Genomic DNA, 18121 nt, shown 5'->3' with positions numbered 1-18121 from the left:
GTTCTTTTTTTTAATGTATGCACTTTCCTAATTTATCATCCATTTTTATGTCACCTTAATTTTAACATTTCAATGCATAATGCCATTGTTTCATGTCATATTTTTATATTTGATGTCACTTATATATTTAATGATTCATCAGTGTCTCATTTTTATTAATAATCCAACCACGTATTTAATATTTCTTATTTTCAGTTTAATTTCATTCTCATCTTTTATTTTTTTGTCACTTTTCTTTCATAATGCCACTTTCTATATGATCATTTCTTTATTTCATGTCTTTTTCTTTCATTTTGAAAGCTTTGGTTTTCAATATACATTACATAAGAGTTATGCTTTATCTGAATTTCTACTACACCTTTTATCTATTTTACCATAGTAACTTTGACTCAGCGGGGAGCAAACCCTGCCAAACACCCACGCTGCATTAATGTGTATACGCATGCTGCACAGCCAATTTTATTTAAATTCAACTCAAAGCATTTTTATGTTTGAAGCCCACCAATATCATAAATCTGTCCCATAACCTCTGTCTTCCCTCAAATCAGAAGAAAATCTCCACAAAAAAAGTTTAAAAGTGTCTTTTTTTCAGTAGGAAGTTTTTAGTTTATATAAAGATATCTAATATGCAGCAATTTGAGTCTTAAAAATGTTTTCTCACAAAGAAATGATCAAAAAACTTTGGTGCAGTTTATCCAGGCAGATTGTTTGTTTCACATAGAAACGTTTATGCTGATGTGAGATTTTACTCATGCAGGTCAAAGCAATGCTCAGCGCTGACTCTTTAAAGTGACAGGAAGCAGAAATAACGTTTAACCAGTAACATGGTGGGTAATGAAGAAGAACGAAGGCAGCGTGCAGGCCTGTTTGTGCTGTTTGTCACTTTAAACCTGAACCAAAAGTCCCATTTGGACACGAATAACATCAACAGCTTTTTAAAGTCTGTGAAAATATGACAGCGTATCGAGACTATTGAAGGTTAAGGGAAAATCACAGTATTTAAACTCCTTTTGAAACGTAGTTTGTTGTTTCTCTTAATGACTGGAAAGCTGTTGCTTGTGTTCTAACATTTCCTTTTAAAGATATTTAAACAAATTGAAAGATATAAATTTTACCTACATTTTACTTGGAAATTGTTAAATTAGATGTTTTTCCCATCATAAAAATTCTGTTTTCCTTTTCTTTCTTGTGTTGATATTATTTTTTCCCCACAAATCATACATGTGTGTTTCTCAGAATTGTATGACTTTAATCTCAGGATTTCTTCTTGCTTTACCCAGTCGCTCAGTTTCTCTGTTTGTATTTCTTTACCTTTAGTAATTCGCTCTCATTGTAATGGACACGAACATTCAGGTAGGAAAAATATAAAAAACAAATAAATGTTAATAGATGAACACATTTATTTATCTTCTATCATTTGCTTAGAAATAACAGAACTACAGGGCGTCTGGTCGCTGTTAATGTGACAGTTTGAGAAAGTGGAAAACAGAGTTCAGAGAACAGGTTACTTACCTGAAGCTGAATACTTTTTCACTTTGATCATAATATAATCCCCAGAGAAAAATAAGTCATATATGGTGTGGACTGATAATAAAATCACCCAACCTGCCAAAGAGAAATAAATTCCATCCAAATGGGGCTACAGAGAGTGTATGAAGTGCACAATAGTCCTGTTACCGGACTTTAAAAATCATCCACGTCCTGTTAACTCTGTTGTATAAACTGCAGAAAACTCTGACAGCGACTTCTGGAAGTATAGAAGACTTAAGGCAAACAAAACAACCCCTGCCTCGCAGCTGATATTAGACCTGGACCAGCAAGTCGCCACCTCAAACCCCTGGTAAGCTGGAGGAGAAATAAATTCATGTGCATCACCGAGATCTTGAATAAATAAGGAGAGCTGGAGACTCTGCTCAGCACTGTTTCTAAGTGTTTATTTAGGAGCTCCCTGCTTTTTACACGAAACCCCTGCAGCTATGCACACTTGGCAGTTGGCAGGCAGAAGGCCATGGTGGAGGGAGGCACCAGGATGTCAGTGAAGATGGGTCGGTATCCGACGGGAAGAGGGGGAGCGCTCTGCTCCAGCAAATCCAGTACAGCCCCTTTGATGTCCCGAGAGACGTCGCCTCGGATTTCCAGCAGCACGGACACGTGCTCCTCACTGAGAGAACAAACACAAAATCTTTTTCTACATTATTCACCAAAGGAAATGGACTGGTTCTTACACAGCACTCAAAGCACCTTACACAACTCACCTCATTCACACAAGCTCTTAGGTCTATGTAAGTGCTTTCTATGTAACATTCACACACATTCATGCTCCGATGGATGCTTGGGGTAAGTATCCTGCTCAAGGATATTTGGCTTGGGCAGGGATCGACCCGCAAACCTTGCGATTAGCAGATGACCTGCTCTACTTCCTGAGTTACAGCCAGATCATTTTAAATCGTATGGCATCGCTTTGATGATACCTTTTCTTTCACAATGTCACTTGATTTTAGCTTTTCCTTCTACAATGTTTATGCTTTTGATCATTCTGTTTTATATATGAGTTCGTGTTATGGCTCTGTTCAGTCTGGGTTTTTCGTTTTGCAGCTTTGTTCAGGTAAGTTATTTTCCTACTCCTGTGGTGCGTGCAATCATAAAAAAGGCTTTTCTCCTTTGAAACGTGCTGACTGACTGATTATGAGATGAATTAAACCTCAGAAACAACCCAAAGACTTCTTGAAACATCCCGTTTTGTCTGCTCACTTTGGAAGAATTTGTTCTGTTGTTTGTTGTTTCTTCACTCACTGAACAACCAAAGACAATCAGGGCTGTGGCAGCTTTATTAAAGACGGTGTTTCTGAAAGCTGACGTATGACGTCTACAATACAACTTTCTTCTGAACAACACTGGCAGTATTTGTTTTACACATCAAGCTTACAGAATGAGCAGCAGTTAGGGTGGAGGAGGTGCTGATTACCTGATGTCAGGATATTTGGCTGCAAGTCCAGACACCTCCAGTGTGAGCATGTTGGGGTCTTTGAGGCGGATGAATTCGGCCAGGACAGGGAGTAAGGCCAAAGGGTTCACTTCAGGTGCTGACCCTTCACCTTCCTGCTGAGACAGATCGATGCACGTGTGGCTTTGAGTGATCGCGCACGGACAGGTATGAATATTCTGTGGAAATTATTCAGTTAAGACATCGCAGCAGACGAAAACACGATTCTCATGCAGTACAACGGCAAACTATATGTATACGAATACCCCAAAGTGCTCAATGTTAAATAAATAAATCAGTAAATAAAATACTTGTGTATGATTTTTCTACTCAGCGTGTTATTATCAAAGAAACTTATTTGACCACTTCTTTAAAAATAATTGTTCTACCAATGAATTTATTAATTAATTTGTAGTTAACAATAAAAGTATTAGAAGTATTTAATTTTGTCATGCAGTAATTCATATTACGTTTCTATTTCACAATATAGCTTTAAAAATGTGTTTATTTCATAAAGCTATAATCCCACGTTTCATCTTTTTTTTAACTTTGTTCGTTTCATTTATATATTTTTATTTCTACATTTTTCCATTTTTTTCTCAATTTCTTTATGTTATGTCATATTTTAGTTTTATTATACTTTAGATTATTCAATTTAAAAAAAAAATTCATCATATATTGTTTAAATGTTCAAAAATGAGTTAAATTGCACGTCAATGTTTATCTAATTATGCATTTGTAATTTCATGATTCACATGATTACTTTTCTACTTTTACATCCTTTGATTTGGTCTCTTTTTTTATGTTAATCTTATTTTAATTATTTCATTTTTATTTCAAACTATCACTTGATTTTGTTCCATTTCATTTCATTTTTATGTCCTTGTTCATTTTATAATGTTACATGTCATGTGTATTTTGTTAATCTGTTAAATTAATTGAATATTGACCAGCACGGGCCTAAATAAAATACATTTTATTGTAGTATGAGTAATGTAGTACTCATATTTCTACAAAGTCTAAACCTTAACATACTGATATTGTTCAGTGTTACATAACCTGGTACAGTTTTCTGAATCATGTGTAATAATATTGTGTAATAGTACTTTATACCCACCAGGCTGTGGAAGATTTCTCTGAACAGCTGGTCGTCCTGAAGCATCTGCTGAGCGAGCTGCCTCCTCTCCTCGCCACTACGACACACCAGCCTCTTCTGCATCAGAGCCCTGACGTACTCCACCACCATCAGCCACTGGGCCTCTTCCTGCAGACGCTGTACACACAGAATGTATAAAATAAATATGCACTATGAGACTTATTCCTGTCTTTGGAGGTTATTTACACTTTCTTCGGTTATTAGGTTCTGTACCTTTAGACCACCTTTACCCTCGACACACACAGTACATTTCTAAACCGCTCTCTGAATCTGATACCTGCCGGCAGGGAGGCCGAACGCGCAAGTACAGCTCCAGGTGACGCTCCAGGACGCGGCAAAGTTTGGGGGTCGGGTCTCCCTGAGCCAGCCAGGGTCGGGTGAGCAGGCCTGGGAGGAAAGGCTTCAAATCCAGCAAGAGCTGATCCATGACAAGCCGGCACGCCCGCCGCACCGCCCGGTCCAGAGCTGCCAGAGGGTTAGGAGGAGTGCGAGTGAACTGGCCTGCCGACTGGGACGACTGCTGCTGCTGCAGGCTCTCCGTGGACTTCCTGCACCGACAGTGAACAACGATTAATCCTCTCTGAGACCACACACATCTTTGCTCCTCAAATCGATCTAACTGTTCACTGCACCGATCTGGCAGGTCACTACAGCTGTCTCATACGGCACTAAACAAGCTGTTTTTAGGACACTCAGATTCCGTGCCATGATCTTCATCTCTGGAAAACTGAAAGGCGGTGCTTCGAGGCTCCTGAAATTAATCACATTTAGAGCAAATACCGTTTCACAGGCGCAGCTATTCACTGTGTCTCACATGACATACACCCTCATGTTGTGATGGTCTGCTTGCTTGCTTATAACGTTTCCATGCCGATGGGTGGAGCAGAACATCAGCTCAACTGGAGTGTTTCCTCAATTAAACTCCACCCTTCCTCAGACCATCAGCGGCTTTTCTTTCACACAGATCTTTGCTTTGTGCCACTCAACATGTCCAGATACACACGTCATCATTACTGATGATTCTCACCTCACAGTTAGGTTTTTCTTTGTCTATTTTTAATTTGATACCAAGATAAATTAGTATTTAGTGGCCTTCACCCTGTATCTTCCTCTTTTGTCATGGCTTTAGAGCCAAGCCAGTGTGCAGAAAATTACATTACGACAGTTAATTATTAATGGCTAACTGTTGTGTGACTTATAGCTAAACTCATAATAAAGATCAGGACTCAACCTGTGCATCGGGATTATGTCCAAAGTCTAAAAATATGCAAAGGAACCACTACTGCATGTAGAGGCACTGGGATGTCTTTGCTTCAGAACTTCCCAGTGGAATTCTTCCATTTCTATTTAAGTTTTTTCAAAGTGATATTAAGAAATAATAAGTGACCCCACACCATCAAATGATGGATCGATTCAACATGAGAGCACTGAGAGTGTGCACGTCCTGGAGCATTTATCAATCAGAAGCTCCTGTGTGTGGTGACTACTTACTTCCACACCTGCACTGATCTTCCACTACAAACTTACTTGAGGATGATGCAGTTGCTGATGGAGGCCAGCAGATAGTGGAGGTAGAACTTATTTTTGCTGTTGCTCAGATCCCTGCGATGCTCCTTTCCGAATTCCACCAGAGCTTCACGAAACCTGGAGGTTAAAGTAGATGTAATGATTCACAAAATTATTGCAAAAGGAAACCTCCGGAGCTGAAAAATGCAGCAGGGAGAGCATAAACTGTAGTTCTTCTAACTTCCCACTAGAGGCATGCTCCAAAAAAAGAGTCAACCCCAACAGACTAATGAATCCAGCTGGATACTGGATTTAGGGGCATATCCATGCTGACTGAAAGGTATCCTGACAGAGGTGGCATGAGCTGATCCATGCTTGCTAGGCCTCACCTCTGTTAAGTGGAGTCATTAACCTGAACCTTCTACCACACTGGCTATTCTGCTTTGACTTTGAGGCATTCTCTTCTAGAGAAACTGGGACATTTTCTCTTTTTGGACCATTTTCTTTAAACCCTAGAGATGGATGTTTGATGTTTGATGTGACTGAAAGTCTCAGAGCAGTTTGAACCTTAGCAGGTCGCCTTGACCATGTTTGTATGTCTAAATCCACTGAGTTGTTTTCGTGATTGTTTGTTAATAAGCAGTTAAACAGGAGCATCTACTGAAATGACTGGTGAGTGTACAAAGCAGCAATAAGGAAATGATAAAACTTGATCTGACTTGAAGTCTACAAACAGTGTAACCTGGTCTAAAGAGCAAATACTAAGCAAAAGCTGGGTGCAGTATGTTCAGGAGCACAGACACACAACGTCCATGCGCACACACCTGTTCAGGAGGTTCTCCATCTCATACAGTCCCATCTGTATAGTCTGATCTCGCAGGGACTCGCCGATCATCAGAGCCACCCGGGCGTTCTCCTCCAGCATCTACCACCGTGACACACAAATCCACACAAAATACACAGCATAGTTATATAAAACACTCCGAGAAGTCCACACCAACTCTACATTCAGTGGGGAACTTGAACTAAGTTTAATAGCAGAGAATGTGAGATCTTTGTTTCTGCCAGTGCATTTCCAAGAAGCACATAATTTCATTACATACAGAATCTGCAGGGTGTGGACAGGGATGAAGATCATCATTGTGATTACATTATCACGTGATTACATTATCCAGCTCCAAAACCAGGACAGAATCCACAGTCATGCTGCATGCGAGGATTGTGAGATGCTCATTTAAAGGTTTATTAAAGAAACTTTCAAATGTGTAAAATTTGCTCCACGTCATGGATCTGTGATTGTATTTATCTGATGTTTTTATAGCACTGGTTACCTGTGTGATGATTGTGGGCAGGCTTGTTTGGTAGAAGCCCTCATGGTCTGTATCTGGCTCCTGGTCCCTCTGCCAGTCCTGCAGCTCCACCTGCAGAGCTTTGTGCATCCATTCAGATACACTCTTCTACAGCAGCAATGACACACACACACACACACACACACACACACACACACACACACACACACACACACACACACACACACACACACACACACACACAGACTATGTGTACTTAATGCAACAACACAGACAGTTTCAATATATAAAACATCTGTCTTCTGTATATGCAGACTGTATCCAGTGCTCACCCGAACACTCTGCACGTATTTGCTCTGCAGCTGCTCGAGTCCCTCTGTGGAGATTAGAGGCCTCAGCTCTTCTCTCTCCATCTCCGTCACCAGCTCAGGATGACCCATCATGTCCGGGCTGCCAAAACAAGACTGCCACGTTCAGATTTTAGTGGCTTTAATAGTCATTGTAATGAAGTATTAATGAACTCGCGGCTTCTTGTGACATTAATGGCTGAACGTGGGTTTGCAGAGTTCAGCCAAAGGGTGGCGTTTCATGCTAATAAAAGTCCATAACTTCACAGTAATAACAAAACAGAGATTTGAAAGAAAAGTTTTGTATCTCTTGTTTCTTCTTTCTTCCAATCTTGTGATTAGCTCAAGATTAAAATCTTCCAAACTGCTGCTTAGAAATATCCTGAAAAACTCTAAAAAACTTTATGGTAACAGAGAAAGGATAAAATACAGATTCTGATCACGAGCCTCACCTGTTGTAGATGTGCAGCACCCAGTTGAGCACAGCGAAGATTTCACCGCTCTCCAGGTCCCAGCTGCTAACCTAGGCCACAAATATCACTTACATGTAGACAGTGATGGTGGTCGGTGTTTAAAAAAACACTGACCTGGACAGAAGAAGACAGATCTGTAGTATTCATGATGAGGTGGCATTGTTCATTTCACCGACCTGTGTCAGGTGGGCATGTAAACAGCGGTGGCTGGCCCTCAAGTAGGCTCCAGTCAGCTTGTATTGTTGCGGGACGCAGTGCTCCAGCAGGTGGCGTACGGTGGCCAGGTCGGCCATGATGCCGTGCTGCAGTGCAGAGAGGTGACCTGCCAGACCCGGACCACGTGTGTGCAGATAGGAAACACTGCGAAACCGCGCCGCCACCGCCTCCTCTAGTACCTGGGAGTATGAGTGAACTGAGACATACATTTGTATATTCAAAAGCAGAAACTTGGTAACAGTGTTTGTATCAGGTGCCGCTGACCTTGAAGAAGCACGCTCTCCAGCAGCGAGGTCGTCCAGGGGGTAGGGGCCTGCTGTTGCCTCCGCCGCCTCCCCTCTCCTCCAGCAGAGTTTGGTCCAGCGCCTCCTCCCGCTCCACAATCCTCACAGCGGATACAAACGGCGTGGGGTTTTGTCGGGCCAGAGCCAGAGCACTGCTCACCACCGCCCACAGCTCCTTCCCTGCAGCGCCAGGATGAATGTGGAGTATGAAGATATCAGGTTTCAACCAGCAGACTTTGTGCTTTCATCATCAGGACCACAGAAGCTGGGATTAAAGATTTTATTAAAGCTGCTAATACCCAATGGCACTCTTTCCATGACACTGCTTTTTCTACATGCTTCTTTGATGTATTCTTGCTTTAGAAAAGTCAACTGTAAAGCTTATTGCATATCCTGGGTGCATACTAAATATCGCTGAATGTTATCATTTGTTTTCTTTTATCAATAAAGATTTTTTAAAGGTTTCTTTCCAGAACAAAACTGGTTGCTACAGCTGCAAATGCCTGAAGGTCAGTTATTTAAAACCATGTCTCAACAACTTTAAGCAACTTATATGAATGAATGGTCTTTTTTTTTTTTACAGAAACATGTAAATCTGATTAACAGTGATGTGTTGTTAGGCTGCTAGGAGAGGAACTTTAACAAAAAATGATGGTTGAGCTTGAACAGATTTTCCCATATCTTAATGAGTTCCTCACCCAGTGCATCGACCAGGTGCCGGACTCCAGAGAAATATTTGGCCACCACTTCCTGGTCTTCAGTGCTGAGTGCACCTCCTGCGGCCTTGTTGAGCTGCCATAGAATATCATCCTGCAAGTACTCCAGATCCATCAGCTTGGCATGGGCCTCCAACAGCCGCCGGGACTCCACCAGGCGCTCTGTCTCCATCACCATGCTACGCACTGGGCAATAGAGAGTATGTGGAGGTGGTTTACATGGAACTATAAGAATTACCAAAAGAATTATTAAACATGAAAAGGTTTACACTGCGCTATAGTTTCTGTATGAAGTCATTATGAGTGGATATCCCGTAATACGGTCATCATAGCTGACGGTGACATCAGAAGGCCCACCCACCTGCCATTTAAACATGGCTGCAAAGGGCAGCCAATCAGAACACCTCTTTTAGGCACGCAGACATACCTCTGAATATCAGGCAGAAAAATAAGGGGATTTTCCAACCAGCAATAGCGTAAATGTCATATTCACACACTTTTAAAGCTTTTAAGGCGTCAGCATGGAAAACTCAGTATCCTTAAAATACACATTAGAGCAGTGGGACACCTTTTTTATATGTTTTCAAATCAAAAACACACAGAAACAAACAAAGTCACAGTAAATTTGCCAAAATGCATCAATGTAAATGTTTTATGGTGTTAGTGTCAGCTTTCAAATAGTTTTCCTGAAATCCTGTTCCAGCATAAAACTGTGTAAAATGATGTCATCTCTAGATTTAAAGTCCTTTCATGTCAAATTAAAACCAGTTATAATAATCTGCTCATCATATAACAGGATTAAGGCAAATGTATGCATGTATGTATGCAAAGCGTGATGACAGGGACATCTACGTTAGTCACTTTCGTCATGGGATCCTACTTTCATCCACACAGCTGCTTCTCACCGGAGTAAAGTCGTGGCAGGTTGCTAACGGCAGTGAGGAGCTGACTGTGGTTTGCAGACACCTCTCTCAGTCTCTCCAGAGATCTTCCCCCCTCTGTGTTTTGATCAGACTCCAGTCCAGCTTTCTTCAAATCACGTGACACTTCCCTCAGCTCAGTCCGGGCCTCGCGGAGCTGCTCCAGACCCCAGCCCACTCCCTCCAGGTACGACTGGACCATGGACTGGAAAGAAAGGGATTGCAGTGTTAATGTTAGGTCTATTTACAAAAAACGGAAAAACAGCAAAACTTTTCCTCTGTCCTTCCACCTCCCTACATGCCATCTTTCTTGTGATTGGATGTAACGGGACTAAAAACCCTCCTGAAGGTTTTCGTGATTTTTGGTCAGCAGTGGTTTTCTCCTTGGAACTTTTCTATGGATGCCATTTTTTTCCTCGTCTCTTACTGAAGAATCATGAACTCTGACCTCTACCGAGACAAGTGAGGCCTGCAGGTCTTTGATGTTGTTCTGGGTTCTTTTGTGACCGCGTGGATGAGTCATCGACGAACTTTTAGGGTAATTATCAACACCACTGTTCTAAGTGGTGTTGATAATGATTCAGTGGAGTCCCAAAGTCTTAGAAATATCTTTCTTTTCCAGACTAATAGACATCAGTGACTTTGTTTCTCACTTGTCTCTTTAGATTGCAGAATGATGTGCTGTTCATTGAAATCTCAAGTGATTTCTTGAGTCGGCAGGTCTGGTGGTAATCAGTCCAGGGTGTGGCAACGGAACTTGAACTCAGCTTTCCAAGATAAAAAATCAAAGTTAATTCATGATTTAAGAAGAGGGGCAGGTAGCTTTGGATAGCTTTTTTCACCTCAGTAAATAAAATCATTACTTTAAAAACACATTTTCTGTTGAACTGGGTTATAACTATAATTACAACTTATTTGATGACCTGAAACATTTAAGTGTGACGAATAAGAAAAAAAGAAAGAAATCAAGAAGGGGGCAAATATTTTTTGCAGCACTGTATGCAACAGAAAATAAGGAAGAGTAGATTAGGTTTCTTTTATGTGCCTTATTGGGATAATTTAAACTGCTTTAAACTACTGCTCCATTATTGTGCATTGATGCGTACTTGTGGACTGTGTTGTCACCTTCAGTCTGGTGTGAACGGACGCTGTCCTCTGACTTTCTCTCTTCCTGTATTGACTGAGTCGCTCCAGATGTTCAGGCCGACAGAAAACACCCGACGCCCACTTCAGGGCAGCGCCGCGGGCCAAACACTCTGCCCTCTCCACCTCAGGCCACACCTCAGGCTGTGGCACCATGTCTGAGAGACAAAGAGAAGAAAATATCAGGCAGGGAGATATAGTGAAGCAACTCGCCCATAAAGAGGCAGGCCTGCCCTTAAGCATACTCTGTTTTATTGTCTTTTCAAGCTGTAATTTACACCATGAACATCACAGTGTTGAAACTTGTGACTGAGACGATAAACTCTTTTACTGAAGTCATAGAGGAAGTGAGCAGCAGGTTGATTCCTCCTGGCCTTTCTGTTCTGTTCCAGTCTGTTGTGTTTGAAACACCCCCTGTTGGCCATTAGATAGAATGCAGGTTTAATTAACTTCAGCCCTCAAAGCTACAAACATCTTTTATATACAGTCAGTGTCACACACACCGCAAAGAGGCGTGTTTTATCCACTACTTGCTTCTAGCACAAGATATATTAAAAATACTAAGTTCTAAGTTCATGTTTGGGTAAAATGTAAAGAATAAAAATTACATTTTATTTTTATATATAAAAAAAAAACTGAGCCGTGTTAGTAAGCTGCTGAGCCATCCTGTGTCACTAGAACAGCTTCAAAGCTCAAAGTCTCAGGACTCCACAGGAGGGAAGGAACACCACTCTTCCAAAACATATCCCCTCATTTGGTATTTTGATGTTCCAAAATCTCCCTTAGGTGTTTAGTGAATCTCATTTTCATTTTCTCATATCATTTTCATCCTCATCAAAGCATTGAGCCCTTATGTCCTATCAGTGGGGGGCATTATAATCCTGGAAATGACCACTATCAGAAATGTTTCATCACAGGGAATAATTTTGTTCTGAGTTGTCGTTGCACATTTCTCTAAGAGGACAAGAAAACACAAACAAAGGTTTAAGTTCACCGTTTATTATATTATGTTGATCTGTTTTAATCTGCACGCGCCAACTTATACTGCATTAGACATGTCAGAGAAGTTCTAGCTTTGCAGTAGTAAATTATGGATGTTAGTTAAACTATTATGTATGTTTTATTATAATAAGATGTTCTACATTTGTTCCATTTTATTTCCATCTCAGTTCAGCCACTGAGATTCTGTTTTATTTTTTACCTCTATGTTGGAATAACAAAGCTAAGAAACAACACGTCGGGTGTGTTGCTGCATTGACATGACTTTCACTCGGTAATGCTTGATTGATACAACGGCAATAAATCTATGCATACAGTGCGAGTAATTTTAACATTTAATTCTGTGTTTTTTAAGTATTTACAATTATTGTTTTTCTTTTGCAAACTTTTATTTTTGAATAAATATTACTTCCTACCACTGTTATCCTGTCAGGGCAAGCAAGGCAAGCAGTGCTTTCCTCATCAAATCTAAAAATAGATGCAAATTGAAAAACAGTGATTTTTCCTTTCACTTTGATCTTAAAGCTTCTCATCTATTTGTGCTAATTTTGTGCTCATCTCCCATTAACAATGCAGGAGCTGGGCAAGTGGAAGACAGCAGATTTTTTTCTGGTGGATAAACTCTGGTTTTTCGCTGACGGGACGGGAGTGTGTGAAACAATCTGGCTCAGCCTTCACTGCTCTGAGATCAGCTATGACATGCACTACATATGGAAACACAGCTAGCAATAGCAACTAAATGAGCTTTAGTGATTTAGCATCAGTGATGAGTTTGGTCTTGCTAACCACCTTGGCCAGCATGAGTCATGTAGAGTAAAAAAGTTGTTAATAACTTCTTACATTAGCAAGAAAAGCTGTGACGACGGTAGAGAGGGGAAGGCAGCTCTGACCATAAAATAGGCAAGTTGACTAGGTGCAGTGTCAACAGTGCTTTTAAATAAGTATCTATGAGAATGTCTGACAGTATTTAATTTAACCAGCTGGTTTGCCAACACTCCACATGACATGATGGAGTTGGAAAACAGAATCTAATGAGACAAGGGGAAATAAAACTAAACAAAATGCACATGAGATAAGAGACTAGCAAAATAAAACAGGAAGTAACAAACATCCAAACAATGACACTAATATACAAACTAGTCACTAATGGGAACGCTAAGAAAAAACAAAGGAAAACCCTGTATAATCTGATCTCTAAGTAAAATACTAACTGCTACCCATACACCACACTAAAGTCAAAGGTCAAGAGTGTACAAAGAGGGATACAAAGAGGGGCATTAAATAAAGGATTAAAAAGTCCGCAACTAAAAAAATTCCAAAAGCCAACGGGCAGGGTCAAAAAACCAGGATCATGACACAACATTCATATTTTAATATTGAGAGTTAACCATGACAGATACTACTCAAGTCTCTGTTCGCCTTACTGCAAAACTCACCGCATGCCACCGCTTCCTACCCACACCTTCCAAATCAAGGAAATGATAAAAGTCTGCTCGGTCACATGGTATTAAAGATGGGAGGTCAGCACAGTCAAGGGGAGCGGACACACAGCAGAGCAAGGGGGGAAGCAACAAGGGGGACCAAGTGAAAGCTGCTCTCCATCTGATCGAAAAGGACCTCTCTTGTCCTCCCTTTCTTTACACCTTCCTTAAAAATTGTAATAAGTCCGTTTGATAGTAATATTTTAACACAGTTTATTAATTAGCTCAAGGACAGTACCTATATGAAAAAATAATGCTAGCTGGTGCTCTTCTTTGTACATAAATACTTCCCTTCCTTTAAGTGTAAAAAAACATATTCAGAAACTGTCCATGAGCCACAAGCCGTACAACCGTAAACTCAAGTGAAAAACATCACTCCCTCAGGTTTTCCATATTGAATCATCTACAATATAGAGATCACAGTGGAAAGGCAAAAAAATATGTACTTTATTTCTTCTTGATTCAAACAAAATGTTTGATTAAAACAATATTTAACATTTAAGGCAACTTCACTCCTACGCAGTAACGCTAGCACCACAACAAAAGGGAGAGTGAGACATTTAATTCATGTGAGTAACGACTTACTCAGTGACTTCACTGCAGTTTTCACACCTGGCAAAGCAATCCAGTGGACCCATCATCTAAAGAGTCCAATAAACTCAGTAACAAAACGAAAATGCTTGATTCCATATAACAGCTGAGAATCAAATAATACAGCATAAAGTTAAAATATTCAACTTGTATAAACATTTAACTTCATCGATTGAGGGAAAAGGAATCTGACATATTTTAACATTTATTTTATTTATTTATTTATTTTTTTTTTTACCTCTGATAACTTTCTTGTGCTTGCAGTGGATCAAACAGTATATTTTGTCCCCCAGAAAACCAGAGCTCACGTCCTCATTTTAATATTGATCAGACCAACAGAGGCAGCTGTGTACCGTCAAAGGTTTCTGTTTGACTTAAAAACACTTTCCCCTGCAACACTCAAGATACTTCTGGTATCCCGCGGTTCTTTACAGCAAAAGAACTGTGTGTTTGTTTGTGTGTTTCTTACAGAGGAATAAACACACAAAACAAGAAAACTTTAAAGTGCAAGCGGAAATGCAGAGACAACATGTTAAACGCCTTATACTCACTGGGTGTGACTATAGTTCAGGGCTATTACCATCATGAGATTAGCTGCGTTACTACAGGGAACAGTATTTGATCATATTTAGACAAACTGGGCTCCAAGTGAACGAGTGATTCTAAATGTCACAGTTTAAAATCATTTGAAGGAAGTTTTGAAAGCTGGTCACAACCTTTCCCATGACAGAGGAGCTTGAATTGGCTCGATTATGTGCTAGAAGAGAAGTTTCACTCCCTCGGCAGCGTCATTATTTCTGTCACAGCAGCTCTGCTTCAGAGAAATGCTCGTGCAGAAATGTGCAGTGATGAGATTTGTTCCCAGCTGGGAAGCAGCCTGTCAAGAGCGATTATGGATTGCCTCACTTAATGTTTTTTTTAATCGCTTTCTCATTTACCAGCACAAGAAAAGTACACTCTGATTTTGTTACGGCTCCCAAAGCTGCCCCCAAATATTCTCCCATAATTTTCTCTGAATGTTCAGTATTGAGCTACCCACCACAGAACATTACATTCAGTGAGGAAAAATACAGACTTCTTATGAGATTTTTATTTTGGAGAGCTGGTGAACTTTCGCTTATTATACCATTAACACAGCTTTGACTTTAAAGCCTTATTAATCAAAATGTAATGAAGACAGAGGAAATAATATAAATAATAGATACAATTTAACAAACTGAGTACCAACACAGAGAAACCTAACCCCTATTTACACTTTCCTAGAATATAGTTATCGTCAATACACTTTGCAGATAAACCTTCATATCAACCCTCAGAAATTATAGATAAAACATCCCCCAAAAGGTTGACTCTGTTCATCTGGACGTAGCGTTTTCAGTAGGAGAAACGTTTCGTCACTCATCCAAATGACTTCTTCAGTCTCAGCTCTCTGCAGGTTTCCCAAACTTTATAACGAGTACATTTGCACAATGACTGAAACCAGCACCACTGAAGGAACAATGGGCTGTGAGGTCAGTTTCTTCATTAATAGGCAAATTGCCATGACCACTGATCAAAGACCATTGGTCCACCCCAAGGATCGAATCCCTCGACACAAACAGAGTAACATAGTGTACGCTGTTAAGTGCCAGGAGGATTGCCAGGATTTGTACATTGAGGAACCCAAACAATCTCTGGCGAAGCGGATGGCACAACACAGAAGAGCCACCTCGATTGGGGAAACCTGCAGTCAGCTGAGACTGAAGAAGTCACTTAGATGAGTGACAAAACTTTTCTCCCACAAAACGCTACGTCCAGATAAACAGAATCAACTTTTTTGGGGGGCGGATTTCCTTACTGGATGATTGAGCATGCATCAAGACATAAATACAACACTGAACGGGCCACAGCAGATCATCTGCCTGCATCTCACAATGTCCCTGACATCCTCCTCTACATGTCCTCCTTCACTAATTCCACAAAGCTTGTCTGAGGTCTTCCTTTTTCCCTCCTGCCACATTTATCATCCTCTGTGAAATATATCTCTTCTATCGAGTCTAAAAATGGCATCATACACATGACCCCCTGTCTCTTGGGTGAAAGATCAGGTGATTCCAAGACTTCAGTGAAGTGACAAGAATCAGGATTCTTGTCTTCCTTGTATATAGTAAAAAGAGACAATGCCTAAAAATGTACATAGCTTCCAGCATATCCCGAGTTACCCAACAATTCGGGAATGGGAAGTGCTGCGCAGTCAAACAATTCTCCCTGTCCCAATGGAGGGACTATTTTATAGCCCAGACTCTTTGTGTTGTGCTTGTCAGGTAAGCAGGATATCATATCTCATCTGTGAGTCAGCTAGAACACAGTTAGTCACATGACTGCCTCAATTGGAATTACACAACATAATTGGTCTTAATGGAATAATGTACTGGTTAGTGACTCAGCAGACAGCAATGTGCTGCGCTGGGTCGCCTGGCTTTCTGGCACTCTGGAGGTTGAAAGGTTACAGATCTGCAGCACAATGGACAATATGATCGTTAACTGCCGACGGCGATTAGACAGACCTGATTCATAACGATTTTGCAAAGATTGCAGAAAATGATTTACTGCTGATTTTATATGAGAAGATCCTGATGAGTTTAAAGCTGCTACTTAATGTTCAGTAGTTGGTCTAAAAGTCAAATATAAGTGGAAAGGAGTGAGATCAATTTAGCTGACATTTTCAGATGGCTGCAACTAAAGATGCTGTTTCTTATCATATATGTGTGATAAGAAAACCAAGAAGGTACAAACAACAAAAACATGCTGATGCAGAAGCTACAGTGTTTTCAATCCACATCGACTCCAATCCTCTATCTGAAGAGGCACTTTCCCCTTAATAACAACCGTATGGTGAGTGATTTCTTTTTAAATCACTCACCAGACTGGATACTGTTAGGTTGGCCTCACCTCTTCTAATTTCCTGAGCTGGAACTCTCAACTCTCAACTCTCAACCAGGTTTGTGCTGTTTGGACCATTTTAATGGAATTATGTGACAAGGAATATGACCCACAGTGTGTCCAAGAAGCTTTTGCTTTAGTTCAATCTAGCATTTTGTGTTTTTTGCAGTTTTTTATATTACTTAGCATAACATAACTAAATAGCAGGTATCTGTGTCTGTGCACTCATTCAGTTTATGCCAGGAGCTTGCTAACCGAGCTAACTTAGAGCTCCAAAATGTAGACTTCATGTAGCGGGTGGCTGCATACATCTACATTTGTGGGTCATTGTTCTCAGCATATCTGAGATTTCTGACATTAAACACAACAGCACACGGTCACTTCAGCAGCTGCAGTGGAGCTTTCAGTTATACAAGATCTTTAAAGCCCTCGTGAAATGGATATTTGAACATTCACAGGTTTGAAATTGCGTCATGAGAAAATTAAACTTTTATACCCAAACACAGTTGGAGAGTCTGTAGTTTTCTCGCCCCCCAGCAGAAACACTGGACACAGGGAGAATCCTGTATCTCACAAGCACTGGCTTCTTCAATATTTCATCAGTCACTACAAATCAATCCATCAGTGTGAGGCAAACTCCTCTGGTGTGTTCATTCATTTCTCTCGCAGAGAAGTAAGAGTGCAGCCTCACGCACAGCTTTGTTTTGGTTCTAGCTGTTAAGAGGCTTTAGAAGAAGTGGGTGTTGGCCACAGTCAAGCAGTGTGTGTGTGTGTGTGTGTGTGTGTGTGTGTGTGTGTGTGTGTGTGTGTGTGTGTGTGTGTGTCCCATTACCTTCTGGTTTGTCACCACCATTCTTCTGATCCCCAGCTGACATTGGAGTTCAGTTTTTAGCCGCCCATCCACCCGACGAGTCTCCTTTTCCCCTGAGGGCCGGTGCTGAAGGTGCCCAGGGCGCAGATCTGATGGAAGACAGTGAAGGAAGACACTGATGAGGAAGAGGAGAGGAGGCACATATCCATTCTACTGAAGGCTTTCCTCTTTTCCTCTCTCTCACACACATACACTCTCTCTCC

The 18121-nt window shown here is 40.7% G+C and overlaps 1 protein-coding gene across 5 annotated transcripts; it reads right to left on the bottom strand.

Moving 5' to 3' along the window:
- Window positions 1-1913: 1913 nt before the first annotated feature.
- On the bottom strand, window positions 1914-18094 carry exoc3l1 (exocyst complex component 3-like 1). 5 transcript variants are annotated; one of them, XM_026172606.2, is made up of 15 exons: window positions 17880-18094; window positions 11037-11212; window positions 9897-10116; window positions 8974-9177; window positions 8256-8455; window positions 7952-8170; window positions 7755-7825; window positions 7288-7405; window positions 6977-7102; window positions 6470-6570; window positions 5667-5783; window positions 4417-4687; window positions 4101-4256; window positions 2966-3162; window positions 1914-2161 (listed from the first exon to the last, which is right to left on the bottom strand). In XM_026172606.2, exons 1-15 carry the CDS (start codon window positions 17920-17922, stop codon window positions 1975-1977), a joined length of 2406 nt encoding a protein of 801 aa, XP_026028391.1. In that variant the 5' UTR covers window positions 17923-18094; the 3' UTR covers window positions 1914-1974. The 5 variants fall into 5 exon arrangements, with proteins under 5 accessions (XP_026028391.1, XP_026028392.1, XP_026028393.1 ...); XM_026172607.2 differs by having other exon boundaries at window positions 2966-3102; XM_026172608.2 differs by having other exon boundaries at window positions 2966-3099.
- Between the last annotated feature and the right edge of the window lie 27 nt (window positions 18095-18121).

Source organism: Astatotilapia calliptera, chromosome 7, assembly GCF_964374335.1.
Source record: "Astatotilapia calliptera chromosome 7, fAstCal68.1, whole genome shotgun sequence".
NCBI classification, from domain to species: domain Eukaryota; kingdom Metazoa; phylum Chordata; class Actinopteri; order Cichliformes; family Cichlidae; genus Astatotilapia; species Astatotilapia calliptera.
This window is presented reverse-complemented; position numbering and strand designations above follow the sequence as displayed.